The sequence below is a fragment of the Phocoena phocoena genome, chromosome 13 (assembly GCF_963924675.1).
Source record: "Phocoena phocoena chromosome 13, mPhoPho1.1, whole genome shotgun sequence".
NCBI lineage: Eukaryota > Metazoa > Chordata > Mammalia > Artiodactyla > Phocoenidae > Phocoena > Phocoena phocoena.
In genome coordinates, this window is record NC_089231.1 from 11,131,605 (window position 1) to 11,158,065 (window position 26,461).

At 37.5% G+C, this 26,461-nt stretch overlaps 1 protein-coding gene across 2 annotated transcripts in view; it reads right to left on the reverse strand.

The window, feature by feature from the left end:
• CDH7 (cadherin 7) overlaps positions 1-26,461 on the reverse strand; it is a 121,907-nt gene that overhangs the window by 26,491 nt on the left and 68,955 nt on the right. For both annotated transcript variants that reach the window (XM_065889895.1, XM_065889896.1), the window contains 2 exons: positions 26,117-26,304; positions 9,061-9,314 (listed from right to left, as the gene is read on the reverse strand). In XM_065889895.1, coding sequence (XP_065745967.1) covers positions 9,061-9,314; positions 26,117-26,304 — 442 coding nt within the window. The remainder of the gene's footprint in view (positions 1-9,060; positions 9,315-26,116; positions 26,305-26,461) is intronic.

The window sequence follows — 26,461 nt, forward strand, 5'->3', positions numbered from 1 at the left end:
TTATTTAATTATATGTATAAATATATATTCTATGGATATATATATAATCCAATGGTAATAGAATAATTAATATTAATGTTTGACATGAAGATTGTAACTCAATACCCATGCACTCATGCATCAATCGAGCCAAAACTAAGAGCCTGAATTGTTCATTTTTTTCAAACTACTATGGTAATGTTTGTATATTCAGGAAAAAACAGACATTTAGATTCTTACAAAGCAAAAAGGCCTTGAACTCGGCATATATCTGTCTTAATGAGTTCATGTAATCCCCCACTGAGCTAAAATCAATAACTAAAACATTTGCCTCTATTATCAGTAGTCTCAAAACTCCCAGCACTCGAATAAAGGATATTAAACTTGAGAATTCATTTAATATGTTAAATATCTCCAACTTCTGTTCACCTCATAGAAAAACCCCTATATCTTTTGGGGATGTAGTTATCACCTATGCTTCTATAAATTTTGAGAAGAATGGACACCAAAGTTTCTATCATCCAAATATTAATTATTTCTAAATCATCAACTCTGTAGCTTCCACTTATAACTTGAGTGTATCTTTATTTTTTATTATTTCTTTTAAACTCTTTTCTTCCAGTTTTACTGGGATATAATCGACATACAGCACTATATAAGTTTAAGGTTACAGCATGATGATTTGACTTACATACAACATGAAATGCTTACCACAATTCAGTATATTTTTAAATAGTTATAACTCTTACTTAGCTTTCACTAAATAGCCTCATATATATGTATTTGGTATTTTGTGAATTATTCTGATATTCTTATGTCTCCCTTTCACTGATTCATACATTCAGCAATTAATCTGGAGGACCTGCATGCGACGCTCTATCTCAGGAAATACAGTATATAAACAAAATATTTTGAAAGGTAGCAATCTATAATAAGTATTTAGGAGAAAACCAACAAATTGCTATTCTCAATGAAGGAAACTGGGACAGGTGTGGGAAGAGACTGAGGAATTATCTTGAGAAGAGGCGGAAACCTGGGCAAGGACCAGGAGTAGACAAACCATGGAAAATAGTCACAGTGGTTATTATATTTCTTAATCACAAGGACTTGAGATACGCCCAGTATTAAAGGGGTTCCCTATTTTCTACCAGCCCCTCTGGACATGCAAAAAGCGAGAATTTATGTGTGAGACATTAGCTAATGATAAAGTTACCTGAAGGGGGGAAAAAAAATCCTTAACCAAGAGAAATAAAGAAAATATGGGCACTTTTTAGAGTGAGCGGGGGAAATTGTCTCTGAATTAGAATCTGGGAGGGCTGAGTGAGCCAAAAGAGAGAAAGGGTTCTGAAGAAGTTGGGAGAAGCACACTCTTTGCAGCTCCGGATCTACTGGCTTAAGGACAGAGAAATACAGTTGCCTGAATCAATTAGAGGCTGAACAGGAAAGAAAAGGACTGGTGTTTCTCTAATCATGCCCCAAAGTTATCTTTAAAGCAACTTCTGCTGCAGGTAGTGGTGTGCACACTCAGAACGATCCCTCTAGTTTCCATAAGTTACAACCTAAACTACTTGACCTCTTTCACTGTATGTTGGAGTGACCAATGAAAGAGATCACTTCCATATTTTTGCAGCACCAGCAGTTAAAGCTTCTGCCCTCTCCATTTATTATGCAGACACCTCCAAATCTCAATAACCAGCCTCAACCCTCTTTCTGAGATTTCCTAAACTACTCCAGATACCGGCAACATCTTCAACTGAAGCTCAGAATATCCAAAAGCAGATTCATCAACCTGTCCCTCCCTCTAAATATACTGAGAATGTAAAACATATACATTTTTTCCTAATCCTCAAACAGCTACGTAAGGTCATGTGTGACAGACTTTTACTCGCACGCCTAATATCCACTTGCCCTTAGTTCTTACTAATAGATCCCTGCTTTTGTTGGAGGCAACCATGTGTCCAGCTGAAAAACTACACTTGCTAGCCTCCCTGTAGATGCAGTGTCCTTATAGCTAAGGTTTAACAGATGAGATGCAAAAGAAAGTTGTGCTGAGCATCACTGAAAAACTCCCTCAAGGACACGACAGAGCTGCTAATTCAACTGGCGTTTGATTTTTGCCCCTTCCCCTCTATCTCATGTGGGACATGAACACAATGGACAGCAACCCAAAAGTCATCTTGTAAATATGAGGTGATGAGTGCCTGACACAAGAAGCCAAGCCCTTGATGACATTATCCTGCCAAACTGTCAGTCTTTGACTGCCTGGCTCCAGACTTCTCATTGGTAAGTCATTAGCGTTAAGCTTTGTTTCAACCAGCCAAGCACAATTTCTAACTAAGGCAAGCAGGTACCATTATTGCTGTATTTCAGTATTGGACTTTAAAGTCTCACAGCTGGTTGTTGATGGAACCAGGATTCAGAACCGTGTCTGTCTGAACCATCTTTCCAGTATATATCACATCACACATAGATGAGCTTTTAGTCTCTACTACCTACAACTCTAGAATTCAGCCTCTTTTCATTTTTTTTCCACTGCTTTATCCAAAACTCTAAGACAGTTACACTGATGTATTAATTGATTAAGTGACAATATGGTGTGTATCTCCTTTCCTCGTGTTGGCCCTCCTTTACTCCTATTTTTTCCTCCTTCCAATTACTGTAGTCCTACAACTCCTTAAAGATAATCCTGTCCTGGTAAGGCACCAAGCCTTCCCAATTACTTCAGAAATCGAGCCTTTTTAAGAAAGCCTGCAGTACATAGGGCCCATGGACTTCACTACCAGCTTCCTGTGCTTCACCACCACGAACCACAGACTGGGCAACATTTATAGCCACAATCCTGCATCAAACCTACCGTACTAATTTGGGCTTTTCATTCGCCATTTGTACTCTTCTGTTTCTTTATCTGCAAAATGAGAAAATTTTACAAGATGATTTCTCATTTCCAGATTTAACATTGGATTTTTTAAATAAGTTTTCGCCTAAGATCTCTCCTCCAGCTAGATAACAAGTGGGTTGGGACCGCATCTTATACATCTGAATATCCTCGGTGTTCCGTGCATCTGAAACAAAATCAATCCCCTAATAAATGCCTGTAGTTACAAGTGCTGCTGTCCAATGAGCTGTGAAGATGGACTAAAATGGCCCTCTCCGTACTCACAGGTAGTATTCGTATCACCCAGCTACGGCTATGCATGTTGATAATCACAAATAGAGTACGAAGGTGAGTGGGCTACATTAACACAAATGCTACTCCCTATATGGAAAAGATAACGTAACAAACGCCGACAAATCTGATCAATAGAAATAACTGAATCATCTGAGTTGAAACCTTAATCGCTTAAGAAATTTATGCACATGTGTGTGTGTGTGTGTTGCTACAAGCAGTGTACAGGTTTTGATACCGAACTTGCTAAAACCCTAGAACCACATTTTCTAACTAGAGTCATGTTTATTTATAACAGCAGAATGTTAACGCTTGCCTTATAGGGCTTTAATGAGAAATAAATTACTTCAAAATCAGCTATTGAGTTGAGTACTTCGTGGCGCCACTGTCTGCAGCCTCACCCCCTTCTTCTGATAATGGCAACTCAATTTTCCCTTGTGGATTTCAACCTTCCCAATCTCATGCAATCTTGATGGGACTCACCATGAAAACGCCCAGAACTTCCTGGGTAAGAGATGGACACGTGTCCTAAGACAGGACTAAAAAAACTTTTCAAGAAATGTGAACCTTAAACAGAGCCATGAGGAAAAAAAGGTGTCAGTGGTGCATCCACTGCCACGTTCAGAAGACACCGTCAGCTCACTCCTGCTGCTCGTATTTATAGAGAAACCTTCCTCCTCTCTTTTCTGAAGACTGGCTGTTCAGCCTTCCCTTTAATTCTGTGAGATAGTCACATAATTTAGATTAAAATAATATGTACAAATACATGCATGTATACAAGCCACTTAAAGTACACACTGAATTATTCAAACACCCCACATGTGCTCAGACTAGTCACACTACATAATGTAATATCCGATACTATTTTATCCCCTTTTTTCTGAGGACATACCATACCAGGAATGCCAAAAGATCCTGCAGGTGAATATTATTATCATCCTTGTATCCTTGAACATAAATACAACGCGAGCTCTGTATTTGGATTGTTAGAAATGCTGAAAATGATCTCCATTACTTCTCAATCACCCTTCTTCAAATCTGATCTTATTTGTAATAATATGTTTCAATTCATTGGCTGTTTTAAGCACAGGGACTTTGGGCTGGCTGTGCTGCCTACAGAAATAAATGTGCTGATTTCATAATACAGCACTAGACTCTTAGGATATAACTACGTAAAACATAAACAGACCTTACGTCTGGCTTGTCCAAATCCTGCCATCCCTCGAAGTCCAGCTCATGCATACACTCCTTCAAATGAAGTCTCATGTCCAATGACCTTGGAGTGATTAGTATTTATCTCACAATTTACCCTCTGACACAGCTGCCACTTTTTCCCCTTGTATTGTTTAACTCTTATGGAATCTTATTTCTTCAGCCAGATTGTAAGTTCCTTGAGGTGAGGGGAAATGTTTATTCATCTTTGTTTTTCCTGTATTTTCCCAGTGTCGTGCACAAGGCAGGTTTTTAATCAATGTATGTTGAGTCACTGATCAGTCTATGGATGCTGACATGAAGAAGTCAGTCCTCTGAACACTAGGCTGTGCTTACAGTTTTTACCATCTTACTGATGAGAAACACAGAAGCAAAGCTTTTACTCTTCAGAAAAATGATGAAAATCAGCGGAACACAATCTGTCCTTCCAAGTTCAATAGATAGAGCCTGATATTTGGTAGTTGGGGCCAAAATTTACATGAAATGGTAGGCAACTGCATAAAAAATACAAAGCCAGAAACATGCCGGCCCTCAATTACCCACTTTTGCTTTCAAAAATCTCTCTTTTTTTTTCTACGTAATCTCAAGTATTACCTAATTTCCAGCTTTGGCTTCTAATTTTCATATCAGGAAAGAGGACGGCAAAGTGCACATGAAATGCTGGGCCAGGTAAGCCCTCCGGATAGTGGGCAAGCTGTAACAAGACATACCAGTTCACAAAGGTGTTATATTCTGGCCAGCCGCTGGGCTCCGGGTTCATTTAATCTTTCAATCTACTTTTGCTATACTTCTTTTTTTTTTTTTTGCGTTACGCGGGCCTCTCACTGTTGTGGCCCCTCCCGTTATGGAGCACAGGCTCTGGACGCGCAGGCTCAGCGGCCATGGCTCACGGGCCCAGCCGCTCCGCGGCATGTGGGATCTTCCCGGACCGGGGCACGAACCCGTGTCTCCTGCATCGGCAGGTGGACTCTCAACCACTGCGCTACCAGGGAAGCCCTGCTATACTTCTAAACAGTCAAATGGAACCAACTGGTAAGGTTCCAACAGTAATGTAGATGCCGTCATCCTCTTTTAAGGAAAGGACAGATGCAAAGAGCTTTGGGTTGGTACATTAATGGAATAGGTAAAAAAAAAAAAAAAAAAAACTAGGCAAGGCATGGGTCATATGGGAAGAAGATCTCAATTTACCTTGCTGGAGGCAAGTACATGTATTTCTTTCTAGAATTCTAATCTCTTGCCCCATATATCAGAAAATATTCCAAATGTAAATGGCATATGCTAGATTTCAGTATTACACTACAAAGAATGTCAATGAATTCAAACTAATTATCCACCCTCCCATACTCTTTTACAATTCAAATACTATTGGCCTAATTTTAACGATGAAACAAATACTGCTTTTCCATTCCTCTAAGAACTACGATACTCCTAAAGGTGCAGAAGCGCAAAGCTCACAACTGTAAGAGTCTTCAGCTTCCATCTCAGCCTGGAGATTCACGTTTCCTAGGACCTCGGCAGACTGTGTGATCTACTCCTCCACTGGCCTCTGTTAAGAGGGCTTACATTTTGATAGTTACTTGAGTGCCCAATGCAAATACATGTTTATGTCCATTAAACGACTATGTAATATTTTCTACATATTGGAAAATATGTGAATACAAACCAACGTTCAATACAGATTGCCAATACAGTTGCTTGTAAAATATGTCTCTCTTCATTGACTTTATTGACCTTGAAATAAAAATGCCATGAAAACAATAAACTATAATAATAGCGATGTACAATGATAGTACATCCTAACAGTTTAGTCATGACTGACAGTTTAAAAGCATCCGTTATTTTCCCTTTCTCACTTAATCTTCAAAAACCTTGGGACAAAGCAGGGATTAAGTGTTGCTTTTCCTGGGTTATATGGAAACTTAGGAGGCTAAGTGACATCCCCTAGGATACTCAGAAAACAGCAGTGCTGGGAAGAGAACAAGTCTTCTAGAGAATGTCACTGCTAGGAGTACCCATCAACTCACCAAACTACACAACGAGGAGGCTAGCCTCTTATAAGAGATCATAAATGGACAGGAAAAGAGAAATATGTGAGAGACAAATTCAGAAACAAATAAGCTATGAGTGATTGTTCTGACCTTATGAAAAACAGTGCAAGGCAAAGAAATGTTGCAAGAATACAAGCATTAAGCCTAAGTCAAGAAATTCATTTTACAAAAGCAAAAGAAATATTCACACACACACAACATAACATTTCAGTTCACTCTGAACAAAATCTCTCCCTATTTGTGCAACTTAGAGATTAGAAAAGGATGTAAGAGGTACTAACCTGAACTTTCAAGGTCACCTTGATTAGTTTTAAGAAAATAAAAATGAGGTAAAATTACAGCGCTGGCCAGCTGCTCTTTCATTGATGGAAGTCACAGAGATCTTCACCTCCAAGGTCAGCAGAATGCAGCCTTTGGCCCTTTCTATCTCTGTGCTTCAGGGAGCAGACACAGAACTCACTTCACCTCAAACTCAAGTCACTACCCACTGGGTCCTACTCTCCCTTCTCCTTCCCCAAGTTATTATATAACGTTGCATTTTTTCCAAATAAAATATTATTAAAAGTGAGATATTTACACTGAAAGGCTTTAACAGGATAATACACAGGAAATGGGTAAAGAAAAAAATTTAAAAATAAGATTAAAATATCAATACCATAAATCAAAATTTTCTTAAATCCTCTCACTCAGTGAAGTACTGAATTGTGATACATATTAGTGTGTCTCTTTATTTTCCCAGATCCTCAATTTCATGAAAGCATTCTCTCTTTCTCCCCAGTAAGTTAAGTGATTTAAGCAGAAGTCAGACTACCCTGAGTAGCTGATGTATGACTACGATTGTACTGTGGTTGGTTGTTCTTGGGGGGAAGGAGACAAGTATGTCACTAGAGTTGCAATGCGATAACAAAACCCAAGTTCACATTTGTGCACATCAGTAGGACTCGGTAGATGGAGCTGAGCTTAAGTCAGGGAGCTGTTTGACAATGAAGCCTGGGCTATTACAGGGAGGAGGCGAAGGCTTACTCCATCTGCGTACATCTGTGACCCACAGATATTCTAGTGCACAGAAGGCTACATTCTTAGAAATGGTTTATGACCACTGCATTAAGAGTAAGATAGCCTCCATATAGCCTGAATTTCTTGTAAAGACAGAGAAGCAATGAGTATGACTTCATTTTTGGAATCAAAATTGGTTTATACCAATTCTTTACTAGGCCATGATATTACTGTCAAACAAAAGAGAAGGAAAGGAGAGTACTAATTACATATACACACACATATATATGATTATTATTTACATATAAATAATAAAATGTTATTTAATATTATTAAATGTGTATAATAATTTATTTATATAAGTAATAAGCCTAAATTGGCTTATTATTTTAGGAGGAAAAATGAATATGAGCTCTTAACTAAAAGTCATTGTCTAATGTATAGATATTTTTCTTGATACTCTGCAAGCAATGCCCAGACGTAGTTCAGAAGTTAGCTCAGAAGCACTTAGCAACATTAAATATCAGTTAAATCTAAAAGTTAGATCTGTTGTTAGCTTTTGTAATCAAAATCCAAACCATGACACTGAAAAATATTACTTACGAGCCCAAATTAAGACATGAAATACAATGTAATTTCTGGTATGTTCTACATACTCAATTAAATATTATTAAATATTTACTTAAAAAGACGTGCTTTATTATGGGCTTCCCTGGTGGCGCAGTGGTTGAGAGTCCGCCTGCCGATGCAGGGGACACGGGTTCGTGCCCCGGTCCGGGAAGATCCCACATGCCGCGGAGCGGCTGGGCCCGTGAGCCATGGCCGCTGAGCCTGCGCGTCCGGAGCCTGTGCTCCGCAACGGGAGAGAGGCCACAACAGTGAGAGGGCCGCGTACCGCAAAAAAAAAAAAAAAAAAAAAAAAAAAAAAAAAAAAAAAAAAAGACGTGCTTTATCATATGCACACACACAAATACATGCATATACAAAAACATGCATGTAGCTCTCAGATTGTAAAACTATAGTAAAAAGTGTGAACTGGAACGTTGTGATATTTTGAAACGCTTACATATCATCATTCTGTTAGTACTACAGAGTTGGTTATAACGATGTGTCTACTCTCTCTACAGGACTATTGAAAGGACATTTTTAAATAGTCCTTATATAGAGATATGGTATTATTTTATTTTTTATAAGTGGAATTAATAAACTAACAAACATATACTATCCATATAGACCAATATACAAAAGGGGTTGCTGAAAAATTAACCCCTAATTTAAATTGTTTATAAAATTAGTTTTCTAACATCTGCATTTATCCTACAACAAGGACATGCATCACTTTCTCTCTGAACACAGTTTGTGTTGAAAGAGCTCAGGATAACTGGCTGAATAGGCACATCAGCTCTGCTTGTGGATGACAATGGTGCCTAAAGACACTGCCACACAATAATGGCCTTGGATAATCAGGTGACACATTTTCGAATTACTAAAATGTTGCATTGTTCTGATGTTGTTTCACTTCTGCAGCTATGGCTCAATACGTATACAAAACTGGTTTTTGTTAGCTATGACCCCAAAGCATCATAACGTAGAGACATGAGTTGTGAATAAAGGCACATTGTTGCAAAATTACAGAAGAGGAGAGCAGTGAGCTCTTACCTCACAGGGCTGTTGGAAGAATCTGGGTCGTGAGCTGCTACGGTCCCAATGATATTCCCAACTTGGGTAGCTTCCGACACCTCCATGGGGTACAGGGGTGACGAAAACACAGGGGGCTCGTCCACGTCTTCCACAATTATCTTCACGGTTGTCGTGTCGCTGAACGGTCCCAAGCTTAGAAAGCGAGGGTCGGCATCTCTGTTTGCAGCTTCTATCCGTAGCGTGTAACTTGTTTTGGCTTCAAAATCCAAGTCCTATAAAGAAAGTTGTTAGGAAAATTAAATTACGGCAAAGCAGAGCCTTTTCATTCATGCGCATCAATAAGCATAGTATGGACTCAGCCAGGAAAATGCACCGTCAGCATTCCAAAGTAATAAATAATAATGCCAATCAGAATCCTTGCTGCTTTCTGGCTCATAGACAGTGTGGTAAGTACATTTGAGCTAACTTAATCCACTCTGCCGCGGTACACTGCATGGGCAAATGCAGGTCTTTAGAACATCATTTGAATGACAACTGCTAGGATTTTAAAATCTTTTCCGAGAGGACCTCAAGGTAGTATTCTTGAAGCATGTAATTTAACTGCAGTATCCAGGGGTGCACATTAAAAAGGAAGAAAAATACAACTTTCCGTTAAATTTCTCATTTACAAGGTCATTTTCATTGATTTGGGGGACTCCTTTACAATCCTTAACTTTCAAGTGTTCCAAATGCAGCTGTAGCAGAAGAGGTGGCATATCGAGGTTATACAGCCTGAACACACAGCTGATTCTTCTTGATGAAGCACCCACTGTTTCTGTCTTCAGTATTCCGCCATCAGTATACACTGTCTCTCTCTCTGTCTCTATTTGTATTAGAGGGTTGACAGTTATATTCTAGAATCACCATCCTGCAACTTTTCAACAGGATTAACATGCTAACACTTTTCTCAAAAACAGTGACCAAGTCAAACCATCTGGTAGCTTAAAAAATTGTAAGGGCAATTCAATGTTGTACTAATGAAGCACCATTTGTTAAAAAAAAGAATTCTATGCCCAACAGGTAGAACTTGTCTGTGACAATCACATGCTTCTCTTTCTTCGAGGGGTACAGAGAGTCCCAGCTTGTTGTGACTTTCAATCTCAATCTCACCACTAAAAAACTGTCCCAAAATATTTGTTACATTTAATGATATAAAAACAAAAACTTCAGAAAGAAACCAGTAGAAATACTAGCACATATAAAGCATAATTTACTTGTCATTTTTACGTGTTATTCAATAAAAAAGCATTAAGAAAAACGGGCTAAAATGTACTGCTGAGAACTGTAATCTAAATGTATCCATCATGTGTATGGGCGTATGTGTGCCATATATGCTATATATATGACAAAATGTACATACCACTTATATAAAATATAATAACACATATATATAAAACATAAAAATATATACTATATGTGTTATGTGTGTTTCCACATAAACAGGACATGAAGAGATTCCATGGCTCATCTCTTTTTTGATATATGAAAAATATATAAACCAATACTCAGAACAGGCTCACAATATCTCGGCCAGAGAGCGCTTTACTCAAATGTTTATCTGCTTAACGGTTGTCTCATCTAGTAGACTGTAAGCTCCAGACTGTTTTGTTCAGCACTAGCATTCCCAGAATTGCCTATTCTGAATTTGGTACACTGAAAGAACTCAATACATTCTTAACGAATTAGGAAAAGCTAGAAGGTAGCTATCCAGGCCTCAAGAGCCTCAAAACGGAACTACACCTTTGCCCCAGAGAATCCGGATGGCTGAAGCGGGAGGTAGAGGAAGAAAGAACCAGGTATATTGCTTTTCTTGACTATAAAAAACTTCATATAATTACTGCGGGAAAACCAAGTTTTAATTCTTATCTGAGGTCTCACATGAACATCCTGGGGCACGTGCTATACAGTGCCATAAACAGCACCTTATTAATAAATTCAGTGATATTTTTATGAGGCTACCTTTTTTTGTCTATTATCTAAAAATATTTCTACCCCAATGGTCTTCAACCAAAGGTAAGAATCAGAACCACTCAGGGGAACTTTCCAATACATTCCTGGCTCCTTCCAAGAAGATTTTGATTCAGCAGACCCAGGATGAGTCACAAGCATATGTATTTTGAAAAGGCTCTTCAAGTAATTGTGCTGCAAATCCTCTTCTAAGAAACTTGACCTCTTCGTTATAATTTTCTGGGGCCTATACATGTAATCCGATATTTAATTTGGGTTCTGCTAAAGATAAAACAAAGCATTCTTATTTACCTAAATGCATTTACTTAAGACACTCTAAACATACTCACACATAGCATGAATATGAACCTATTCAGTTTGTAGTCTTTTTTATTTTTACTTTTTGGCCACGCCATGCACCTTGCAGGATCTTAGTTCCCCAACCAGGGATTGAACCCGTGCCCTCGGCAGTGGAAGTGTGGAGTCCTAACCACTGGACCTCCAGGGAATCCCCTCAGTTTGTTCTTATAATATTTATAAAACTGATAAATTAGCAGAGAAATATTACTTTTATATATTATGTGTCTATGTAAGATAGACTATGTAAAAAAAAAACCAAACACCCTGTTTACCATCTCCTTTTCAACTGACTCAAAACCACAACTTTTTTAAAAAATTTAATTAATTTATTTTTGGCTGTGTTGGGTCTTCGTTGCTGCACGCGGGCTTTTCTCTAGTTGCGGTGAGCGGGGGCTACTCTTTGGTGCAGTGCGCAGGCTTCTCATCGCGGTGGCTTCTCTTGTTGCGGAGCACAGGCTCTAGGCGCGTGCGCTTTGGTAGTTGTGGCACGCAGGCTCAGTAGTTGTGGCTCGCGGGCTCTGGAGCGCAGGCTCAGTAGTTGTGGTGCATGGGCTTAGTTGCTCCGTGGCATGGGGGATCTTCCCTGGCCAGGGATCAAATCCGTGACCCCTGCATTGGCAGGCTGATTCTCAACCACTGTGCCACCAGGGAAGTCCAAAACCACAACTTTTAAGATATTCATTCCGGTTTACCAAAGGGACAGCTAGTCCTTCTGTATTCGAGTAAAAGTTTGACTGACTTATGAAAGAATAATTTACATCTACTGCACAAATGAATGCAATTATTTTATGGCAACTTGTTTTTTTTTAAATGTGTCTAAAAGACAACAACATGCAGTAAAGACATCTGGATGCTGCCAAGTCATAAAGAAACACAGGATCACACGTGATGATTGGTTGCCTAAAAGCTATTCTGAAAATCGAGCAATGAAAGAATTCATATGAAAGCCTATGAATCAAGGTTCCAGACGGAAGGAAGTGCCACACAAAATGATTTTCAGAGCAAACCGGAATCAGCCAGACTAGTTTGCAAAGAAGGGTGTGGTGTGACAGATAGGACTGTTAAGCAAATTGAAGAAAAGGCTTTTGCAATAAAATGTTAATTCCTGTTTCTCTTATTGATTTCTACAAAAGCAATACGTTCCATAACTATTAGATTTAATAAGCAAGGTTATACTCGGCGAAATAAGTTAAAATAATAACTGGGGAAAGACAAAGAAGAAGGAAAGGGAAGGAGATAAAGGTAATGTCTAAACAGATTCTATTCAATACTTGAAACTACGTAGCATTGGAGACTAGATATATTTGGAAATTTGACCAAAACACAGTTCAAGCTGCAGCTCACAAGAAAATAAATATGTAGGATTATTAAAGAACCTGAAACCAATTATTGTCACTTTGACCCAAACTACGGATGCCACAGAGAAGTTGCTTTTTCATCTGTCAAGTGACATCTATGTCAGAGATGCTGAAAGAGAAAGCAGCTTGTTGGACATACTCTTTCCTAAGCTATCAAATAGGGTTGTTGAAATGTATTGCCATCAAAGGATGATGAACTTTAGGACTGAAACAGTAAGCATTATAACTAAGACAGTGGTCAGCAAAATTTCCCTGTAAAGACCAGATAGTAAATATTTAGGCTTTGCAGGCACCACGTCCTCGGCCACAGGTAAATGGACTAGCTTGGCTGTGTGCCAGTAACACTTCACTTACAGACACGGAAGTCTGCTGAATTCTATCTAACTTTCACGTATCCTTTTTTAAAATTTTTTTCAGTCACTTAAAAATGTAAAACCTTCCTTAGCTCTTGAGCTGTCCAGAGACAGGCAGGCAGTTGTTTGCCAATCCGTGGTCTAAGGAGCCCCAAATAATATGCTTCTCTTTCCAGATCAGAGGTTCACCCCTCTTCCTCCCACCTTTTCTTTTTACTACAATTAAAATGAACTATTCACTATAAATAGCATACTTTGTCCCTTCTAGTTTGTATCACCTGCTGCTCCCTCCGTCTCATATAACTTTGTCTGCCATTTTTCTTACTGAAATCTTTTGGAGACCAGCTCTTTTCTTCTTTATGAGTGATCTCATAATCCCCTCACCTAAAACTAAAACTTCTTTATATTTATAGAGAGCTAACTCCAAAAAAAAGTTTTACACACATCTTTAATGTGCATTTTAAAAGACAGAAGGTTGGTATTATTGAAACTAAGTAGCAAAGAGCTCCAGTGAAAGCCCAAAATTTTATGTGTACTTAGGGGCAGACACACTACGTGAATTCCAAGCCACATCTGTCCACCACCCATGCCGTTTCTGCTAGAACAAGCAGGCATTGTTCAAACTCTAAGAGCAATTAGGGACTCATGGTGTATGGCATTATCACATCTAGGTATCTGCCTACCTCACCAAGTAAGTAGGGTTGCTGTAAATTGTCTATAAATTTAAAGCAGCTGGAACAGTCATGGACCCAGAGTAATTACTGTATAAGCATTTGCTGTTACTAGTATACTATTATTAGCGCCATGATTTCCGGCTAGATTATGAGCAAATCAAATGGAAAGTAAAGATTATGTCTTTCTCTTCTGTTTCCCCCATGACACCTCGGCCTATATCTTTGGCAAAGTCAGTCTATAATATTCATCTGTTACACTCAAAACAATTAACTATCATAAACAGTGGAGACTCATTAGTTCTCCCCTGCCATTTTTAACTTCCTCAATAGTAAAAACCTAAGTTAAAATATCATCTTGAATTCATTTAATAAAATCATTACACTGCATTTTTCTTTCTGCATATAGCTCGCCTTCTGGTCTATAGCCAAACACGCTCTCGTTAAGCTCAATGACCTCCTTTAGATCTTGTACTTTGGGCCAATGCTGTTGTTGATGTTTCAGGGACTGATCCAAGTTACATCATTCAGGAAATTCTTCCTTCTGTCCCTGTAACCACGGCTTGGTACCATTGGGGCTGGGGGTGTGTGTGTGTGTGTGTGTGTGTGTGTGTGTGCGTGTACGTTGAGACTATGTATATAGTGTCTTATGTTTAATACTGATTTTGTACAAAAGAACTGAGACCATTCATCATCTTTAAAAGCATTTCTTTCTCTGGAGCTTCTAGCTGTCTTTGGGATCAAAGCATATACTCTGTTGCTTTCAATATCCTCCCTACTTGATCAAATCAATATAAATCATTTTTCCTACGTAAATGGGCTTAAATGTAACTGTACCAATGGAAAAGAACCCACAATCATAACTTTCCCTTTATGATTAATTTATTCCAAATAAATCTACTACCCAGAACCTTAGACGTAATCTACAACCCTGGACAAGGTATCTTAGCAAAGAACAACTTTGTACATTTATATACAATAAGAATTCTAAAGTTCTTCCCTAAGCACTTTCCAAAAGCAAAAAACGCCATTATTATGCACAACTGCACTACTGCCTTTATTTCCCCCCGTCCCTGGGTTATGTCCAAGAAGGTCTTATTATCTCTGTCAGCTTGACTAAATGTAGACAGGCTTCTTCCTGACTCTAGGCCCCTGACCTACCTTTTCTTAGAACCAATCTTCAGCAAGAGTCTTGCTCCAAGTTACAAAACTGCCTGCTATCATGAAAATACAAGAAAACTTACTTTTCCTTTGGGTAAAGCAAATACAGTGTCACCTACACCCCTGCCCCCATTACACACACACACACACACACACACACACACACACACACACACACTCCAGCTCTTAAAAAATTCTCCAGGCCTTTGTTTCACCTGAGTTGAGTTTACACTGAATTCTCATCTCTCTCTCCTAACTGCAATATCCTTGTGGTCTTACTTGTTTAACTCTGTCCAGTGACATTTTTGCTTTCACAGCTACAAGTGATTTTATCAGCAGCATGCAGCTTTTACCTGTCTTGAAATCTGTGTGAATCACAAAACCTAGATCCAGATTTGGGCAATAGGTTATTTTTTTATAGGGAAGAAGGGAAGAGAAAGACGTGTTCTAAATTGTTATATATGTATATATATATATACACACACACACATAATTGTTATATATATATATGTAATAATTATGTATAGAATGGTCCACATTGATGCCCTCAGAGAGGCTCAGGTGTGAAGGGGGAGAAGACCTCTGGAAGTTTCGCCAGCTCTGTGGGTGTCCTCTACAAGGGACTGACCCTTTCGTGTCTGTCTCACTGTGCTAGGCTTTGAGATCTATGAGAGAAGCCAAATGTATAATCTTACACAGGTAGGTAGGTAGGCAAATTTAGAATAAGCAGTAAAAACTTACAGGGTGTCTCCATGTCCATTTTACATTTTTATGAGAGTCATTATTTTAACTTTCAAAGAAACCCATACTTTAACACAGCTGCTTCTCAGGTGCTCGATACAAACATTCACATTTTGCAAAGATCACTTCCACTACGTAGAAAGTGTCTGGTGCTCTACAGGTAAACTGGGACCCTGAGAAAGGGTCCAGTTTATGAGTAACTGCAGAAATGTTTAAGCCTAAGACATTAAATTATGTCAAGCTATTAGGAATAAAATAAGAATACTGATATCAGGAATTATTATTTCCATTAGCTAGCTCCACGAGTGCCCTCTGACCTCCAAGAGCACTTACATTAACATTTTAACCTAGATATAAAGATCACTGAATATTTTTTTAAAAAGCAATTCAAGCAGGTATCCTAACACATCTCCATTTTGTAACAATTTTTTTAAAAAATTCTATGACCACCAACTAAATGCACACACATTTCAAATTGCTAATTGCACTTGTCTACAAAGAGGCAGTGCCATAGACGGCTAAACGTATTTCCCGTGAACAATACACATTTATATAGTCCTTACCCTGCGCAGGTTACAGTTCTAAGAGTGAATTTAGGTGGGCTGTTTGGATTCTATAAGCAGAAGGTAGAAAACAAGCCTTGCAAATGACTATATTCCTGCCTAGCATCAAAAACCTCGTTCACAGTATAGCTCAGATTGATTCCCTTACTGTGCTGAGGTCCATATTTCCCAGCATGCACTACTGACTGGACCAGGAACTTCCATGAAAGGGTCTCGATCATTTTCAGGTAAGCTGAATCCAGATTATGACCCAAAGACAGTTTAGTTTATGTTTTCCTGGGGACCTTTAGCAAATAGTGGCAACTATTAATTAATCTTGATCCACACAATTACTCTGTGAGTAATGCTGACAGTGGAGAGGAGATTCAAGTGGAAGTCAGCTGATCTGAGATTCACCCTTACCTTTGCCACTTCATGCAAATGTAACCTGAAGGTTTTTTAGTTTCTCTGGAGCAGAGCTGGGACCCAAAATCTTTTTTCTTCTTTCACAGTATCCACAATATTTTATAGCTCCTCTCTCTTCATGTATTTCCCCCCCATCGCTCCTTGAATCTGGGTCACCTGGTCTTGCTTCGATCAATATAATGTGGTGGAAGTGATGTTGTGTCGGTTCCGGAAATCAGCTTCAGGAGACCATGGAGCTTTTTTTCTTGCCATTCATGGAACAAAGCCAGGTTAGCTGCCGGCTGCTGGGAGGCACACTTCCAGCCTCTCTTGTCATTCCAGCAGACAGACAGCCACCTCTACAGAGGCAGATCCACCAAGCTCACGAGTAGCTGACCTCTGACCCATGTGTGAGCCCTCGTAAGACCACCCTGCGGAGGCCCCACCAAACTGCTGACCCATGAAATCATGACCTAAAGAAATAATGTTTTAAAGCACCAGCTTTGGGATGACTTGTTAGGTAGCAGCTGATACAATCACAAAGAGGAAGAGAATAAAAGTGGGTGACTTCACTTTCTGACATGTGATGGCTGCATCTCCAGGGAAAATGAACCAAAACAGACTTGAAACGACCAAATGAACTAGTGGCAGAGAGATCAGATCTAGACGTGGAAATTTCCTTGAACTCCAGGCCTTTGACTCTTATCATTCCCTTATTGGTTATGTCCTGTCTTTACTATATAACATAGATTCCAGGATCCATCAATCCCCTCCCTCTACTGACAATATATGCAATTCTTTTTAATGATCTAAATATGAATTTTTTATTTGCTTTGTTGATGAGTTATTTTTAAATTCTCTTAAAAGATCTTAATCCTGGAAGAATACAATAGATTGCCTTTTCTGAATCTTTCTCTGCCCTAACTTAAATTTGTCAGTTTCACCAAGTAATGTCTAAAGCATTCTTTCCCTCCTTTTATATGCATGCTCTATGATGTTCTCAGTCGTCCCTTTCATTTTAATTGCCATGCATACGCTATGACCCCCAAACCTAAGTTTGCACTCTAGATCTCTCCTCTAAGCTACAAACCCTCATTCATGACCTTCTAGATATCACAGGTAATGCAAATATATTCCAAACCATTTTAATCACCTCCACACTCCCATTCTAAAGGAACAGCACATTTTTCATCTAGCTACTCATACTAGAATCATTAGTTTTATCCTTAAATTCTCTCTCCAATTTTCCTTAGGTAATCACTAAATCCCCTCTTATCTACTTCTTAAATATCTCTTTCTTGGAATCCTACCCATTGAAACTAATCTAGGAAACAACACACCATGGAAAAAGACAGAAATAAGGAAAACTGTGCATTATCTGTGACTTGTACTAAGCGAAACAAAAAACCATGAAGGGCTCACTGGAATATGTCTTTGACATACACATATTCTGAGAAGATTGCTCTGATAACTGCCCAAATCAAAGAAAATGGAAAATACTCCTAAGGAACAGGGTCCTAGTCTCTTTGATCAACTTTCTTCAAAGAGTGTTGCTATCTTATTTTTTTAAGACCCTAAATTCATCTCTAATCTTGACTATTTGAAAACGAGTAAATTTATACTCGATTATACTCGAAATATGTAGAGAACAGTCTATACACGTGCACCCACGTGCGTGATGATTAAGACGATGTTAGGATCCACTTATATATACACAGTAACAATGGGTGGAACAAACTGGAAAATATAATCTGAAATTCAGATGTTCACTAAATTAGAGTTATTGTATTAATCTAAAACTAAAATCCAAAATGTATGCTTTTTCACAGTCAAAGGAGACACATATCTTTCCTCCATTTTGAGAAATGTGCATCCACAGCGGCAGGATTACTTAAACAACATCTTTGAAAGAAAAAAATGTAATGAAAAGAAGAAAAATAAATTGGAAATGTTGTAGGTTTCATTTTCCTCTACCACACATCAACAGCATTTATGAAATACGGAAATACATACTTGACTCTGGGAATTACCGCAAGCAGCAGACAAAGGACGCGTCTCAATAACAAGACAGCAAACCCAGAGCTCAGAAATCTGCAGCTGAGTGGAAGTTTGACAGGATGTGGCATATTCTAACCCTTCCTCTCCCACAGGGAATGGAAGCCATGTTATCAATACCTCCCCAACACTGCTCTATTATTTGATGGTTTTGACTTCATTCAACCTTATTTTAGGGTATGGAAAATGAGGAGATTATGAAGATAGCAGAGCAAGAATGGGCCTGAAGAAGCTTAAATATGTTATTTGACAGTATGATATCAGCCACCGTACAAGTCATCCCCGTGCCAGAAAATGGATGTGTACTTATCCTTCATAGGAAATGCATTTTGATAAATGCTCATTTTTTACTGTACTGTAACTCTATGTAGTATTTTATAGAAGCACAATTCCATAGGTAATCCCAACTGAGGTCTTACATTGAAAACTGAAGTACGTTAAAGGTAAGATTGCCATACCTCAAAGGAAAAATAGAAGACTAAATTTCCTACATTGTAAATTATGATGGGGAAATGTAAACAGAAAGAATTCTAGGTAGAAAGAAAGACACAGTTTTCACTCACATGGGATAATACTTATGTTTATGCTTGGTGAATTTTGAGGCCCTATGTAAAACTGGTTATAAAGGGTATCATCAAATCATTCATAAATGGCTACAGAAATAGACTGTACTTTGCTTTAACGGTTTAACACTGTGGTTTTGTTATCATTTTTTAAAATACCTAAAATATATAAGCATGTCTATTCTTTATTTTTTGCGGTATGCGGGCCTCTCACTGTTGTGGCCTTTCCCGTTGCGGAGCACAGGCTCCGGACGCGCAGGCTCAGCGGCCATGGCTCACGGGCCCAGCTGCTCCGCGGCATGTGGGATCTTCCCGGACCGGGTCACGAACCCGCGTCCCCTGCATCGGCAGGCAGACTCTCAACCACTGCACCACCAGGGAAGCCCAGCATGTCTATTCTTAATGTATAGAAAGGATAATTGAATTCTGAAAAAATAATTCTATGGTAACATCTATACAAATCTTTAGCCTTGTGGATTCTGCATATTTGGTCATATGCAGAATTTATATTTCTATATAAGACATTGGAGCAAGAATAGCATACCTGAAGATAACTTTTTACAATTCTGTACTTCTTTTTCTAGCATATGTTTTAGAAAAAGATTGTTTTTCTGTTCTTCTCTCCCTGCTCCCAAGTTCACCCTATGCAAGTATAGCATATGTAGATGTTTCAAAATATGATAATAATTTGCTCAAACTGGAATAAATCTCATTATAACCATGACAGTGCATTGTTTATGAAAAAGCAACAGACTAAAGTTTTATTATACTATAGAGTAGAGAGAAAATAAGTTCAGATGATTATCAAGCATGGTTCACAGGTACAAAATAACTCAATTCCAATAGAAATGGCTATCTAAATGGACATAGGAACTCTATTATCCAAATGTGAAGTAATACTCTGAGACACACATCATCAGAACAAATATACTTATGTCTTTAACAAAAAGCTCATCAACATCTTAGCAGTGCCTGGTTGTAAAGGTTTTCCTATAGTCAGGAGAGCCTGGAAAACCTATGAACAAACGGTTCATATTTATGGACTGTCCATAGCATTCTCTAGTTTATCTCAGTGAAAATTTTAAAATATTCTGAGAACAATGGAAGAAGGCTTCATTTGTCTTCTTTCAGAATTTCTTAGTTTTAATCAGAATGCTCTTGTGACTCAGATTCAGAAATCCATTCTAGATTTCACAAATGATTCTCCTATTATCTGGTCATGAAAAGAATACTGAATTTATGGGACTCATATATGTTTTCTCAGACTCTGCTCAACTCGGAGGGGTCTCTGGAAATGTTTTAGCTGGAATGGAATATAGACCCCCACTTACTGAAATCTTGATAAGTAGAACTGAAAATCAAAATCCTGTCCTTGAGTGTCGTAAGTAGTTGTTAGTTCTTAACAGAGAGAATCAGCAAATCTTCAGAAAGGACTTCCTTCATTCTGAGAAAAACACTCCAAAGAGAGTTTAGTTAAAAAAAAAAAAAGTAAACAAAAGACACTCTTCTGAAATTGAGAATCAAGATACTGTTGGCTTCATGATGGAAAAGCGCTTGGATTTGGGAATAAAGATTGCCTTTGTGAGATCACACTGCTTTAAGATGGAAGGTTTAGGGAAACGGACAAGAGGGATGGATATTCCACACACAACTTCTAGTGGGCTGAAGCCATATGGTTGGATTGAAGACCAGAGCTCATACACATGTTCTCATGAGCTATAATGGAGCTACTGATTTGTAACTTACTTCTGTAGTTCTCATTACTGAAAGCCCTCCTTAATTCTAATAATTTTTCAATAAATTTTTGGAATTTTCTAAATCTATAACCTCATTGATGATTATTTTACCACTTCCTTTCAATTTGTTGTATCACTCTGTCTTAATCTCTTAGTATAAAGTAGCTTCTTTTCAGACTAGCTGGAATAATAAAAATAGTGTTGAGTTTTGAACAGCAATTTCTTTAAAAAAAGGATAGATTTAAAAATTTAAAAGCTCAGGAACAATGAAAATAGTTTTGGAGTGAAGCAATGATAACCAATCTTAGGGTAATGCCAAAGAGAGTAGGAAAAAACACGAAACAAAAAAACAAAGAGATAAGATCTATTATGGATCAAGAAGGGACAAGAAAAGAAACCAGAAAAGACTTTAAGGCTTTAAACCTAACAGTAAAAAAGGTGTGCTACTTGACTGTAGCCAGGAAAGTGATAATATTTTAAATAAATGTTTAAATAAATATCATTAAAATTCAGTGCTTTGAAAAGAAATGCTTTGAATTAGAATTATCACAGTCCCAACAATAAGGGTTAAAGAGAAAATAGCAAATATAATTTTCTATTCCGTAGCATATTTTATTATAGCTGAAAGTAAAATACCTTTTAATATTTATTGTTTGTAATCCACTCTCATTTGCAAAGCACTGTACATATATGTAACAGTGGCTTGCAAAGGAGGCATAAAGAGCCCATTCACTTACACTGCCTCATCTCATGCCAGCATCCCCTCCTCCCACACTGTGCTCCAGTAAAATGGCCCTATTTCTAGTTCTCTGAGCTTAACGTGCTGTCTCATATGACAAAGCTCTGCACAGGTGGTTACCTCCATAAGAAAGTCTCCCTCCCCCTGTCTACCTGGAGAATAGCGTTATTCATCTACTACGCAACTCCTTTCTCAGGTCATGTTCAAATCTTTAAGAGACTAGGTGGGACCAACCAGTTGGCTGGCAAATGGGGCTTGGGCTCTCTCAGACACTTCTACAGAGACTTAGATATTTGCCCAAATCTTTGGGACCACAGCTAAATTTATGGAAAAAAAACATGGTAATACATTTTTACTAGACCAGCTCCCAACATTGAAGGGATACACATGCGTGCACACACACCCTTCCTGGATCAAGAAAAACAAATTGTGGTACAGACAATTTTACTTCCCCTGTTTAATTATTTGGTTTAAAGAAGGAAGAATGGGAGCAATATTCCAGTCTTAAAAGATGAGCAACAGGGCTTCCCTGGTGGCGCAGGGGTTGAGAGTCCGCCTGCCCATGCAGGGAACACGGGTTCATGCCCCGGTCCGGGAAGATCCCACATGCCGCGGAGCAGCCGGTCCCGTGAGCCATGGCCGCTGAGCCTGCGCTCCGCAACGGGAGAGGCCACAACAGTAAGAGGCCCACGTACCACACACACACACACACACACACACACACACACACACACACACACACACACACACACACACAGCAACAGTAAGTGGGCACAGGAGCGGAGCATAAGTGAGTCCTGCAGGAGGGAACGTTTGAAGACCGAGAAGAAAATTTATGTTGCTTCTAGGAATTAAAAGTGGCTTAGGGTCTACTCTAGATCTTTGAATAAAACTAGGAATAGTGGGATATGTATCTGGTAAATATAAGTCTAAATAATTCTAGGGGTCCAAAACTAGCTCTTAGATGTCCATGTAAGGAGTTGGAATATGAGCCTTATTTGAGGTTTTTAAACAGGAGAAGCCCTGGATTAATACAAAACTAATACTAAGGTACAGTGCTAGGTGTAGTCACTGCACATAAAATGTGAATTGCATTTTTGAATAAATAAAAAACTTCTCAAAAATTAAAATATTACAAAGTAACAGTACTTTTTCATCTAAAAACTAGATTAACCTCTAATACCATAAGCAAGTTTTTCAAGTGAAAAGAATTCACTGATCACTAAAGCTTGAACTGCAAAGTAAATATTGGGTTGGCCAAAAAGTTCACTTGGGTTTTTCCGTGAGACGTTACAGAAAAACCTAAACAAACTTTTCGGCCAACCCAATATATCATTTCCACTATTTTTAATTAACTCTTAGAGAAGCCACTTTTTATGTTTATTTCAATATCGGTAAGAACTCTGTGTTGGGTTGGTTAGGCATTGGGATATATGAGCAGAAAATGCAAAACTATAATTTTTAAAAAGGAGTCTGTGGGTGGAGGGAGCTTTGGAAATCAGAATTAGGCTGATGTATACCACGTAATTACCTCGATATCTATTATTTATGCAGGAGTGTGTGGAGAAAGGGTAGGAGGAAAGTGTGGAGCAACATTTGCTAACACTAAAGATTTTCAGCGTGAAGAAAACTAAGAGTAACTGTTATTTCCACTTATTTCTATGTAGATATTATCCGACTTGGCTCTATGCTTTACAGAGTTCAAAGTGAACAAGATTCTCTTCATTAAATATTAAACATTTTACTGGTTATTTACGCCACAACAGTAAAATTTTCCACCATCATTGTCTCTCAAGATTTTCCTGTACACTGAGTGTGCTTAATTATCCAAAGGCCATCACTGACATTATATAAGAAAACAGAGGAGGAGAAACAATAAAAATTAGACAGTATTCATTAGAAGCCACTGGAGAAAATAAAACTTATTTTTCATTGTCAATAATTTAAACAGAAAATAACACAATTTTGATCTCATATTTAGCATAAGAAATTACTGAAACATTTAGCTAACTTCCCATATAATGACAGATTGATAAATTTTTAATTACCAATTATTGGGCATTTATTAGGTACAAATATCACTCACTTGGCTCTGCATGGGTAGAAATCTGTAGTATCAAAATTTTTTTAATCCATTAATCTAAATGCTTATAGGATTTGGAATGTTTTTGAATCTTAATTCATTACACAGAGGACAACAATGTCTTTTTCAATACCTGAGAAAGCTTCAACAACACATTAAATTTCAGTCTAGTGACTGACATCTCTGTGACATATTTCTGCATTTGGACAAGAGTTTTCATCAATACTAAAAGTAGATCAAACAGTGCTGTTAATGAAATATATTTTGGTTTGGTCATTGAATAATATTCTTATGAATCTAGGAACATTGTAATTATAATAACGAACGCATATTATATATTGAAAAACAGTGAAGATCCAGAAACAATTACTGTTATCATTTTAACATTTTCCTACAATTTTTATTCTATATAAATGAAAATTTGAAACAAAGGGTCTGTAAAATTTTGGATACTGCTTTTTTCATGTAATATTTTATACAATCATTTCCCATATTAGTTAATATGCTAATACAATGTCACCACATCATTTTGATGATGTACAAGATTCTACAATTTGGAAATATCAAAAATTATTTAACCATTTTTTCTTTTGTTGGACATTCTATAATGATTCCATATGTTCACTGTACTTAATAATACCTTCATGAGATTTGAGAATTAAGTAAGAAGGCTTTAAATTACTCAAGATAAATCCTAACAGATATTAACCACTACCTAGAACAGTAGTAATAATTATTTATGTGACTTTTATATCATTGTAAGTTATCATTAATTTTTACCTTGTAGTTTGTTTAATGAGTTTTATGCTGTGAGATTAAATGCATTTTATCCAGTTTTCTTAACAGCTTTTTTTTTAAACAATTCTCTAAAACTTCTAGAAATAATATCAAGGAACTGAGTATAAAATTTTTTCTATTACTGAATCAAAGATCTCATATCAATACATATATATTTGTATTTATATATTTCTTCAATGATTTATGCTGTCTCATTATATGAAATATACATGTGTTCAATAAAATAATTTCAATATATATTTAAAACTTCTGGAATATGAGCAGACTGATTTCAGATGAACCTCTGAAATCTTTGAGCAGCATTGCACCTTAGTGCATTCCTTTTATTTTAGACAACAAAACAAAATATTTTACCAAGAGTTGGCCTAGCCTACTTATTAAAACTTTTTTAGACAGACTGTCACCAGCTGAGCTAAAACAGCAGCTGTCCACTGGAAATAATTGCAGAAATGTTTTGCCCATTGGCCTGAAATTGAACATATGTTTTCCTATAACAACTAAAATATAACTTTCTTTATTGATGTGTTAATTATTGAGGAGTGTTAATTACAGAGCTATACACCTGGATTGTTACACTGGCATAAAATCCCAGTATCTTGAGTGTGGGCATTTTCATATATGTTTTAATTTTTAGTATTTCAAACATTTGAGAAAGTAAGACTATATTCTGGAACAATTCCTTTTGATTTTTTTTAAAATTAAATCTCTTTTGCACTTATTTTTTAAGGGATTATGATAGGCTTCACAACTTTCCATGCTCTGTTTATATAAATTTTTCAAATACTTCAGTTAATATAAATATTAAAAAGGAATGGCTGATAACGTAGCTAGTCTATAACATTTCAGTTTCTAGTTCCAAGTTTATGTATATTTTCATGTATGTGGAGTGCTTTCTAGTTGCTTACAAAGGCTTTTGGATGATTTTAGGGTTTCATTACTAAAATAGTCAACAAAGAAGAATATTCGGGGGGGGATGAATTGGGAGATTGAGATTGACATATATACACTCTATGTATAAAATAGATAACTAATGAGAACCTATTGCATAGCACAGGGAACTCAACTCTGCTCTGTGGTGACCTAAATGGGAAGGAAATCCAAAAAAGAGGGGATATATGTATACGTATAGCTGACTCACTTCGCTGTACAGCAGAAACTAACACAACATTGTAAAGCAACTATACTCCAATAAAAATTAATTAAGAAATAAAAGAATATTCATCTCACCAAGCAGGTCATTTAAAACGGCACATTTGCCAGTATGCTTTTCTGTTACAGAGCTTAGATAAGAGCTGTGGGTTTGCTCAGAGAATAGAACTGATAGAGTGTAATTACACGTTACTCAATTTTCTCTACAATCCTGACACATAAAAATAAATGCACAGCATTTTTTCCTAAAATTAAAATAACAATGGTCCCATAAAGCCATTCAATGTGTCTAACACGTTCTTCCATCAGAGCAGACAAGTTTTTTCAATAATCTCTATGATATTACCTTCACAGGAAACAAAAATAAATATTACCTTCTGTATAGTAATGATTCCTTCCTGTGAATCTTTGTCAACAGAAATCTTGAAAATCCCGAATCCATCACCATCCACAATTTTGTATTCCATTTCAGCATTAGCTCCGATATCTGCATCGGCAGCTTTAATTCTGGCCACAACGGAAGCCACCGGCAATGATTCTGGGACGTTATACTGGTACGACCCTGTGAAATTAAAAACAAGAAATGAACAAAACCTTACACCAAACTAACCAATAAAAATTTAATTATTTGGCTATTTTGCACCATCTTTGCTTAATTTGTTTTTATTTTTTTGAAAAAGAAGATAACAAAGCAATAAGATGCATATGACAAATTTCAT